General features: G+C 43.0%; 1 protein-coding gene across 3 annotated transcripts; it reads left to right on the forward strand.

Moving 5' to 3' along the window:
- Positions 1–8816: 8816 nt before the first annotated feature.
- Positions 8817–10530, forward strand: LOC120753460 (cytochrome c). 3 transcript variants are annotated; one of them, XM_040065714.2, is made up of 3 exons: positions 8817–8974; positions 9744–9920; positions 10068–10530. In XM_040065714.2, the coding sequence occupies exons 2-3, from the start codon at positions 9752–9754 to the stop codon at positions 10214–10216; spliced, it is 318 nt and encodes a 105-aa protein (XP_039921648.1). In that variant the 5' UTR covers positions 8817–8974; positions 9744–9751; the 3' UTR covers positions 10217–10530. The 3 variants fall into 3 exon arrangements, with proteins under 3 accessions (XP_039921648.1, XP_039921657.1, XP_039921665.1); XM_040065723.2 differs by having other exon boundaries at positions 8836–8970; XM_040065731.2 differs by lacking the exon at positions 8817–8974 and adding an exon at positions 9362–9503.
- Positions 10531–11291: the final 761 nt, after the last annotated feature.

Genomic DNA, 11291 nt, shown 5'->3' on the forward strand with positions numbered 1-11291 from the left:
GAGCATTAACTTGAGGTTTTTTTTAAAAAAATTAAGACCAAGAGATAAGGAAAGAACAGCTCTGCTGCCATGTTGTGGTCACAGAGTTGTTTTAGATTCCTGAGAAAGGTGAACAAAAATCAACTAAACAATACAGTCCCCAAATACAATATATTTAAATATCTTGAATAATTTTTGTAAAGATTTTTGAAAATAAGGAAGCAGCAAAGAAAAATTTTGTGGAAAGCTATCTCATAATAGAATGCAAAGAATACACTTAAATTGCTATTTTCTGTGTGCTGACAGATTTATGATGCTGCTACACAGATTTCAGGAACATAATACTGGAACAGCTTTTTCAGGAACAGCTCATATTGGCTCAACGCATATCTTTACGAAGCTGCAGCCAAGTGGGAGTTAGAGAATCAGAAACAGCACACAGACATCAATCAGGTTTTTTTTTTTAACTCTTAATTAAATGAGGGATTATTCAGTTGTCTCCTAGAGACAACCAGAAGAGGGAGCAAAACACCATTGTCTTTTTCATTGAGAATTTTTTTCATTGCATTCTTCTAAGCTATCCCATCAAGGAATCAGATATATTTCCCTCTCCCTTCAAGCAAATCACCAGAGTTCAGGAGACTGGCAGGATCATACCCTGAACATGTGGCTCAAACAGAACCTTGCTTCCAGCTAGTCCTTATTCTCTGAACTTTCCCTTACAAAAAAGAGATACTAGCAAAGAATCATGGCACAAATCCCCTATTACTTCATTCACGTGTGAGATCTTCAGGAGGTCAGTCAGGACACTGCCCCACAGTGCACTATTTTCTGTGCATGTATTCAGAGTACAAAGGGCTCCAAGGCCACCAAAAGAATATAACTAAAATGACATGATGGGAGTTGGAGTTATTTTCCATTAGGAGAGGATACTCACTTTCTATCTCACCTTTACACGTTTCAGAAACAAGACTTTTAGTTGTTAAAACAGAGGAGATTTATGCATTTATTAGGACACAAGAAGGGTACAAGAGAGCACCTAGAGAATTTAGCACAAAAATAACTGAGTAGCATAATTACAGAGGAAATTTAAAAGTGAAGTATGAAGAAACTTACTGCAAAGAACTGCTGATGAAAACTCAGCCATAAATGGGTTTTTAGATGGCTGTTACCTCCTGAAGGAATTATTTTAAAATAAATGAGACCGATGCCTTTTGCTCTGATTCTAGTACAGCAGAATTCAAGACAGCAGAAAAGACAGAATGTTATGTTATTTGGACATCCTGCATTTAGTTTTGTTCAGCACACTTCCTAAGTAACAAAACCCAAAAAGGTCTGGGAAGATGATGAAGACAAAAAGCCTTCCACTCTAGCAGTTTGGATTAAGTGTACTGAGAGCTCTGCAACTCCATGCCTTAGCATTATAAACTCCTTCTGGGTAGTTTTTCATGTCTGCAGAACAACCAGCATTTATCCTTCTCAGAAACAGTACTAAACCCCTAATCTGGCCTGATAGAACACTTGACACATACCTGTAAAAAGAAGCAATGAAGCTGGGCTAATAAAATCTGATTCTAAAACTATCAGCCAGGTGACCAAACGCGTAAAAACTTGATACAACAAGCAGCAAAACAAGCATAAGATCCTTACAGGGAGGAAACCCACCCCTCCTCTGACAGAAACACCCCATGTGTTCTACCACCTGCAGGAGTGACTTCCTCTTAATGAAGATTATGAAGAAGACAATCCATGAACTGGTTGTCTCAGGACTTGGTCAGGCTTCACATTCACCAGCTCCTTGTGCTGCTGTACGCAGAGGCCTTGTAGCCCAGCAGAGAACTGGGTTTACACTTCAAAGAATTAAGCCTGTCAAAGCACACTAGTTTTATTTCTGTGGGAGAGTGGAGAGAAATTCGCCAGTTTATGGCCTTATCTCTGTTTATGTTACAAAAGGTTTCTCCTTTGAAAATTCCAAGGTAAGCAAAGCTTTTGTTTTTAAGACTCTCATGTAACTCTTGGGACCATACTAGTGTTCATATTTCATGCAAGGTCCCCCTGTCTGGTCTATACCTTAGATACAAGAAATGCATAGGCTTTAGGAGATTACATAAGACTAGCAATTCATCATTACATAAAGAGACCCAACCATACAAATCTCCTTACAAAAGGACTCTTCATTTTAAGCTTGATGCTTTGGAGACTAATCTCACAATGTCTGAATTTAGGCTATTGGAGGTACTTCTCACTCTACAGCTTGCATTATTCAGAAGACAACATCCCAGCTGATCAAGTGAGAGGACCGTAATCCTTGGCTCCCACAGACACACAAAGCAAATGTGTTATCAGTTTAACTATCATCCCCTCCAAATAGAATATTCCAGAAATTCTTTTGTTTGATTCACTACAAAGAAAAAAAAAAAAAAAAAGGAAAATGAAGTCGTTTTGACCAACCTCTTGCCACACAGAAGTTGAAATGAAGGCTAGAAGAAATTACTGTTATTGTAGCATTTTTTTGTCAGATGCAATCAGATTTTCAGACAATGTTCAAGGACATTTATTACACCTCTATTATTTTAAGATTTCCAGTAAACTGTGGCAGACTCCACAATAGCATGAGACTAACTCTAAAGTTAAAAATATAATGGACTTAATTAAAAAAAATCCTTTCCTTTGCCTTTGAGTTCTTGAATCCCTAAAGTTAATTTTGAAGTTCTTTCCCAAAAGAAACACAGTTATGTCTTCAAGAAAATATGAATTTCTGGAAAATTGCTGGGTCCTGAATGTCTCAAATGTGAATTACTTTCTTGGTTAACTTAATTGACTTTGTCCTTGAACTATTAAAGTTTTTTTGGTTTTTTTTTTTTTTTTCTCTAAATTACTATCTTGACTCACCTCTCTTTTTAACCTACTTTCATTATGGGAACTGGATTATATGGATTCAGAATGATTTTTCTGAGAGTAAACCAGAAGCTGATGCAGTCCCATCCTAGGACAAGTCTTGCATCTAGTCCTTTTTTGCTCTTCCATGCTTCAGTGCAAATTACCCCAACTTTATGCACTTATGTCTTATACTCACTACTCCTCTGTTCCCATCGAAACAAGCTGGCTCTGTTGTGTTACTTGTCTCAACTGATTACAGAGAAGTTGTATCCCACACATCTTATTCTGAGGTCCAAGGTTACACGTCTGTGACCCCACAGATTACAAGGCATCTATCACTCCCAGCAGCTACTGGGGCAAGTGCTTGAGCAGGGCAACCCCGTATGTCCTCACACTGAAGGCAGGCATTGAGTCAAATGTTCTCAGTTTGAGGTCTGTGTTTGTTTTAAGTTGGCAAAGAGTGACTCTGAACCCTGGGTCCTCTCATGTACCCAGATGCCCACAGGCCAGATGACTGACAGAGACTTCTACCTACCCCAGTCCTGGGGACACTTTATCATACAATGAATGGCTGCTGAATAAATCTTCATGCCTAAGGCATAAAAACACAGCATCAAAAAATGGTCAAAGTACTTTGCTATTTTCACACCTCATCAGTAAATTTATCACTTGGTAAGCCATGGCATTATAATTGTTGTGCAATTGATTCAGCTAGGAAAGCTTGGCAACCTCCCAGTTGCCCACTCTCCTTTGTACTCTGGCTGGATTGGCTGCTGTCTCCACCTGTGCCTGCTGTAATTTTTTTACAGCTCCCTGCAATGCTGAGCAGCATTGCCTCACCTTGTGCCTAAGTGGAACCGACAACATCCTGGCCAGGTAATACTCATTACCTGGCACTTAAGAGACATTCTTATCTCCCTTAGTGCCAAGTAGTTGCTTTTGCAGTTTCACAAAACTGACTCTCCAAAAACACAGAAACAGCAAATATGGAAAGAATTCTAAGTCCTGCCTTCCTCTGCTAAGACCAAATCCTTCAACTGCCACTCTATACACTGGCTGTGGAAAATATTTTTATGTCCCACTCCCAAATAATTTGTCTTTATAACATAGGAATGGGACAATACAGCAGCAGCTCTTTTAAATGTGGGAATAGTTTCTTCCTTTTCAATAATGACAATTAAATTATGAATACAATCCAGGTACTTAAGTCAATGTAACACTTGTCATTTAAAAAAAAAAAAAAAACAAAAACAAACCAAAACCCAAAACAAACAACAAAAAAAAAACCAACACAGAGACAACTGCACAAAGAATAAATACACTGCCACAAGAAATTACTAAAAGCAGTCCTTAAAATAAACCCAAGATTTGTTTGGTAAAATATTACACAAAAGTAGATGCTAGGCCAATATTTAGATTTGTCTTAAGAAGGAATACAGTCACCTTTAGGAACTGCAGCATCTCAGAGACTGCCCTTGCAACTGTTCAAAGCAGTAGCAAAATTGGCTTCTCTGTCTTCGACTGTATAAAACACAACAAGCAGTAAAGATTAGAGGCACACCATCCATCAGGCATTTTTATTTCCTTTTCAGTCTCTAATGCTTTTCAACTTTGTTCCCTACCTGTTTGGGTGAACAGGTTCCTGTCTTCCTCCAGAAGAGCCTGTAAAAGGCTTAATAAACATAAGGTCAGCTGTATATTTCACATGTCAGGACTTGTATCATAGAAGTGTTGAAAAGGAACCTTAAACCCATACGTTTGCCACTGTGGAATACTCCTTTCTGAAGGATACTAGCATAAAAAAACTTTTCAAGCCCAGCCCAAAATAACTGCTCCATCTTTATAAACTGGCTGTGAAAAACCCAGGAATACACCTTTCTCCTAAACAATTCCGAACAAAGGCAAAGATAAAATCAGAAGGAAAAAAAAACCAAAGCAAAACAAAACAACCACAAAACAACAACAAAAACCGAGAGCAGGTTTTCTGAACTGCTTCAGTACAATTCAGAAATCATAACAGTGCAAATTAGTCAGCAGTGCTTTGTGATGAGGTAAGATTTATGACTCAGGTCATAACTCCAACTGTTTCTTAAAAGCAGCTCACATGACAATGACTCCAGCACAAATCACAGACTCCCCGGTGCTGGTGCAGTTTGCAGGTAACCAACATCAGCTCAGGGTTGTCTCACTTCCACAGGGTAAGGGGATGAAAACAGGTCAACTTACTCAAGCTGCTCAGGGATGAGGTGATGATTTCCACAAGAAAAGGGTTCTAAGTTATTTGTCAAAGACCAAATCAGAAGTTTAGCACAGAGTTGAGAAAAAAAAAAAAATCACATATTCTCCTGAGTTCCAGTCTAGGTCCATAATACAAGGTTACCTTTTTTCTCTTATTTGCAGTGTCCCTCTTAAAGAGATCTGGATGTCTCTTTTAATATGTTTTGTTTACTATTGAGCTTGACACATTTGGTTTATTTTTCCTTCCTTTGGGACAGAATTACATAGACTTACACACAGAATTCTGATTGCAAAATAACTGTAGTTCCAGTGTGTAATGGCCTAGGCTAGTAAAAAGAAAAAGGTATTCCAGGTGTAACCACAGCGAATAACTAAAGACTAAAATATGAGCCTTCTGGGCAAACCACACCAAGGCAAAGAGTCTAATGAATGTTAATGTATGTACAGTAAAATATATAGCACTGAAATTGCACCCCGAGTCATTTTAGTTTATCCCAGCAATTCAAGCCCACAAAGCCAGAAAAGTCCTGCCTTTGTCCTCAGGGCTGCCACTGGAAGTCCCATGCCACACTCTCCCCTACACAGGAAACCATATGTAGAATTTCACATACATGTTGCAGATGCCACATTTAACAGAGAAGGCAAAAAATTTCACAATTAGTCTGTCCTATCACAGAACATTTCAAAAAGTTAACACTGGACACCCTGAACAACATCCTTTCCTGCACCTTCTACTTTATTTACAGGTCTGTTCTTACCACAGTGTTACTCCAGATCCACCCTTAGGAATGCCCAAATAGGCTCAAGCAGATATGAGAAATCCTCTTCATTCGAGGTACCTCTTTTTACTGGAGAAAACACATCCCCTAAACTACTATCTTGTCATATCAGGCAGAACTTCTGTTTCCATTAATAACACAGTATGGAAGCCCACTAATACTCTGTTTGTATCATTTACACCTTCAGGACAGGGTATTACATCATGACTGCTGGCAGCCAGTCACACTGCAAACATCTACATGGTCAGGTCTAAGGCTGAGAAGATAACAGTTCATTTTACAGACTGATTTTAGTATACTAATCTCTAGCACTGGAAAGCTCAAAGGTTGAGTATTTTTCCCGAGAGCACTATTTCCTTACTTCAGAAGTTTAATAAAAAGCACTCCAGTTGTCTTGAATTAAGCTGCAGTTTTCAAGAACAGCTTCTTGGAAAAAAAACTGAAAAAAACATTGCTACAATGTCCGTCCATGTAGATATTGGTTCGCCGCAGACTCCAGGACAGCGTGGACGAATATAGATGAGAGATCTCTGAAGCTGGGTTTTAGAAGATGAGGTTTATTGTAAAGGATGTGAGGCCTTGCTCTGAGCTGCCAGGCGCAGCTCGTGGCAAGGCCTAGGAAGGTGGGGGAAGGGAGAGGTATGGAGTGGGGGAAGGGTGCCAGGCAAAGAGGGAGAGGGGGAAGAAGAGAGAGAGAGCAAAAAGACCAACCCACCCTCGAAGCCCCCTGATAAGGAGCTCCAAGATGGGCTGGAACAAGACTTGTGCCAATGGGGTTACAGATACCTGATACTTCAGGGGAGGGGTACAGGTGTGGGATGAACCTTACATTGGGGGTGAGACAGAACATTCCATTTGACCTCTGGGTCTGGCTGCAGGTGACCTTCAGCTGGCCACATAACTGTTTTCCCAGACATCCAGTAGCTCTCAAACATCAAAACTTGCTTTCAATTCTATCTCACTTACAGGTTTCACATTCTCAGGATCTAAGCAATGATATTTATAGGGCTTTCTGGCTTCATCCTCCCCAACACCTCCACATGCATCAGAAGGGTTAACTGTGAAACACAACATGCAGTTCTCAGAATGGAGTGTACATATTTAAAAGGCAAAATGCAACAGAAATTAAGAGAGCTACAGATGCTTGAAGTTTGTGTTGTGTGAAGAAAGGGAGACACTCTGAATAGATGTCAGCAGGCATCAGTCCACAACAAGTGCTTAGAGGGTCAAGAATTTACCTGGAAGAAATTTCTCAAAGCAGCTTAAAAGGTGCTTTCAGCTCCCTCCTTCTTTAAAGACAGGAGGGACCCATGGTTTTATCATGACTCTTGCGATATTAAGTTACATCTGGCCCTTCGAATCATCTAGGACACAGAAGCCTTACTAAATGAAACTCAGTACTTACAATCATGATAAAAAGTCTAAAAATGAGAGTGAAAAGCACCGTGAAGGTTCAAAACCAAATGGCAAATAAAAGAAACAGAGGATGCCTTTATTTTGTAAAATAATATTTCTCCAGTCATAATTATGGGAGTCTGACATGATTTGAGATTTGAGTTGGGCAACAACCGCAGAATTCAAGATGCTGATTTAAAGTGGTTAAAGTGGTTCCAGCACAGCATAAAAGCACACACAGAGAAAATATGTTTTTCAAGCATTTTTTGCATGCAAACATGCCAGACAGTGGAAAATTCTGACAGTTTTCATGTTCATAATTAAAGCAAACAGTCCAACTCTTGGGAACACTGGACATTATTACACTGGGCTTTTCCAACAGTTCTTCCTCCTCCTTGCCAAGGAGAGTGAGATGGCAGTCATGTCTGGAATTCACCATTTAAATTCTGCTTGGAAGGCTGCAATGTGTGAATATTGACATGTCCTCTTTGAGCACTACCACACTGCTGGGGTGGCGTTTGGGACACTTTAATCCCTTCGTGAGGCAGTCCCTTCCACAACCTGCTCATCTTTGTCAGAGCAGCGTGGTTTTGGCATCCCACACAGACGGAGGATGCAGCCGCACACCTGCTCTCCTCCAGCCCTTCGTGGGGTCACGCTAGCAGGCAGTCCAGGGGTATTTCGGCCAGCAGCCGCGATTTCCAGGGGGATTTCACTTCCCTTTTGCTACTGCAACACTTCCACATCATTACTCCCTTGGCTCCTTTGGAGAAGCTTTTTAAACTCATGGACAAGCTGGTGGAGGGTCTGGAGCACATGCCCTGTGAGGAAAAGCTGAAGGAGCTGGAGTTGTTTAGCCTGGAGAGAAGGACGCTCAGGGGAGCCCTTATTACTCTCTACAAGTGCCTGAAAGGAGGCTGTAGCCACATGAGGGTCGGCCTCTTCTCCCAGGTAACACGTTTCAGGAGGAGAGGTCACAGCCTTAAGCTGCACCAGGGGAGGTTTAGGTTGGAAGCCAGGAAGAATTTCTTCACAGAAAGGGTGATGGGCTGCGGACGGAGATGGTGGAGTCGCTGTCCTTGGAGGTGTTTAAGACTGGCAATGGCACTTAGTGCCACGGTCTAAACGACATTGTGGCGTCTGCTCCACAGAACACACTCGGTGACCGGAGGCGCTTCCCGCCCTCTCTGACGCTGTAGTTCCGTGATTGCGCCCTTTGCTCCCACCCTCACGGCCCGATCGCCACACTCCGCCTCAGCCACCGCGCGCGCGGGGGCGGTGTGGCTCCGCTGCGTCACTGCACAGGCCCCGCCCACCGCCTCGGCCACGTGCTGAGGGCACCGCGCGACCCTTGCTCCCATCTGCGCATGCGTCCGCACCTCCCGCGCCCCGCTGCGTCTGACGTCACTCCACCGGGATTGGAGGGCAGAGGGGAAGGAAGGAAGGAAGTCCGGGGGCCCGCCGCTCGCAACCTACCCCACTATCCACCGGCGGCGTGACGTCACTAATTGCAACCAATCAGAATCCCAAAGGCCGGGACTTGATTGGTTGTCACGGCGGAGAGGCGGGCCGCGGCGCCGGCAGAGGTTGGTTGCGGCGGTGCCGGGTTACATAGGGCGGAGTACAGCGTGTCCTTGGGCGCAGACGGAGCGGGAGGTGCCGGAGTGCGGTCGCGGTAGCCGAGGGCGCAGCCAGACAGGCAGGTGCGGATGGGCGGCTGGGCCCTGCGGGGTGGTGACGGCTGGCAGGGGGATGGGGCGAGCGGGCGTTGCTCTCGGCCGCCCTGAGCGCCATTCCCGCCTGCCAGGGCCGCGGCCTGAGGCAGCGGCCGGGGTGCAGCGGAAGGTCACCGTGGGGCTTGGCGGCCCCACCGCGGGCGGGGGCCGGAGGAGAGGCTGAAGGCCGGGAGGGGCACGGGTAGAGCCGGAGCCGGGCGGTGCGGGCGTCCTTGGGCGCTGCCGCCTCCTCAGGCGTGGCTGCCGGCGGGACCCCTGGGGTCACCCCGGGTCATGGTGACAGCCGGGTGCCCTCTGCTCTCCGGCCCTGCCCGGGTGCCTGGCTGGTGCGCTTTTTCAGCTGCGGAGGAAAAGCCTGCCAAGAGTCCTATGCTTTACACGAGGTCGTTCACGGCTGGGAAACTCCTGTTACGGCTGTACGAGTTACGTTAAATTTGTTCTTCAGAAATTGTCGCCGTACCCTTTAAATTCTGTGGGGCAGTTAGTTTGTCCGAAGGTAGGTTTTTCCTGCTCTTCAAGCGTGTTTATCACCTTGATATCTCTTAGGTAGTCTCATGATTCCATACTAATTTTCAAGCCCAGGAGCTGTAGTTTGTGGACAGACAGTGCTGGAGAATTGCCAGATTAACACACTGCATATGTTATTTTTGTGAAGCAGTAGAATACTTTTTAAAGTTTCAGCTCAGTCGGTGACCTTGAGGTTGCGATACTGACCTCTGTGTGTTCTTGGCCCTAGTACTGACCATGGGAGACGTTGAGAAAGGCAAGAAGATCTTTGTCCAGAAATGCTCCCAGTGCCACACGGTTGAAAAGGGAGGCAAGCACAAGACTGGGCCCAACTTGAATGGCCTATTCGGACGCAAGACTGGTCAAGCTGAGGGTTTCTCTTACACGGATGCTAATAAGAACAAAGGTAAACTTAAAGCTGCCCTTAGGGGACAAAAATACTCAGTTCTTGGTGATAGTTTTAAAAATCTGCTAAAAATTGAGCAGAGGACAGGAATATAAGGGTTTACTGTTTTGAATTTATTGACTTTTTTTTTTTTTTGCCTTCTTTTAGGTATCACCTGGGGAGAGGATACTCTGATGGAGTATTTGGAAAATCCAAAGAAGTATATTCCTGGAACAAAGATGATCTTTGCGGGTATTAAGAAGAAGGGCGAGAGAGCAGACTTAATAGCATACCTCAAAGTTGCCACTGCAAAGTAAAAGTTATCTGCTGCCTTATTTATTTCACAAAGGAGATGGCAATGGAAATGTCTGTGATGAGATTGGTTTTTAAACTTTCTATTTTTACATGTACTGTGTCTAACCTTAAAATCTGTCTCACCCATCAGATAACTTTGCTCACGGTGGGTCACTGGAGTACACGCTTGTTTGGCAGCCATTAACTTAACAAAGACTATGTAATTGGGTACAGTCATCCTTGATCATAAAAATTAAAAAATAAATAAACATTTCCTGCCTCTTCATTGTTTAAAAAAATATGTAAATAATAAAATGAGAAATTGTCAGCAGCATAATAGCTTTGACAGCTCAGCTCTTTAACATCAAAAAGCAGGGTGTTTTTTTGGCATCTTCTGCCATACATCTTCTGTTACGTTAACAACAAAGGCTATAAAAAGAATCACAATCCCAATATAATATTTTTCTAAATTTAATCAGTGCTAGATGTTGCAATATGTATCAATCTGTCTAAAGCTTGTGATAAAAATGCATTTCATCTGATGTAAGTACTATTTGTGAACTGGCACTTGTGCCCAGCCTCTTGTCTTTTATCTAGGGGAAGCATGTTACCTAATTCATCCAGATTTTGACAGCTGCATGCACCTATAGAGTATAACTCCCCTTCAGAAACATCTCCAGTTTTGACCTGTTGCTCAGTAAATCTTCTGAGAACAGCCATTCTTAATGTAAGAGAAAAATGCCCTCTTCTGGGAATATGGGTGCTAAGGGCCAAGCTGAGTGTTATTTAATCTTCTTAATTCAGCAGAAACATTCACCTAGAATCCATTGTTACAGGCAGTTTCAGATGAAGGAGTACAGGAATGTGTGCTGGTAGACTAAAAGACAAAACCAAGCAGTCTTCCTCTGTGCCTGGCTGTAGCCACCATCATTACTTCTGAAGGTTCTGTTTCGCACATTGTAAAGCAGTGTTTTTAATGTTTTAACTGCGTTTTTTTTCATACTCAGTTGTTCAGAAGAATGTATTTACTGTGTACCAACAGTAAGGCACAATTTGGAGCAATCAATACTGTAAATTAAAAAAAAATTAAAAGTCTTG

The sequence above is a fragment of the Hirundo rustica genome, chromosome 1 (genome assembly GCF_015227805.2).
Source record: "Hirundo rustica isolate bHirRus1 chromosome 1, bHirRus1.pri.v3, whole genome shotgun sequence".
Lineage (NCBI taxonomy): Eukaryota > Metazoa > Chordata > Aves > Passeriformes > Hirundinidae > Hirundo > Hirundo rustica.

Excerpts from the sequence above, each read along its gene's own strand:
- LOC120753460 (XM_040065714.2), top strand. The coding sequence starts at position 9,752 with ATGGGAGACGTTGAGAAAGGCAAGAAGATCTTTGTCCAGAAATGCTCC. Across the intron at positions 9,921-10,067 it reads GGATGCTAATAAGAACAAAG|GTATCACCTGGGGAGAGGAT; the intron begins GTAAACTTAAAG and ends GCCTTCTTTTAG.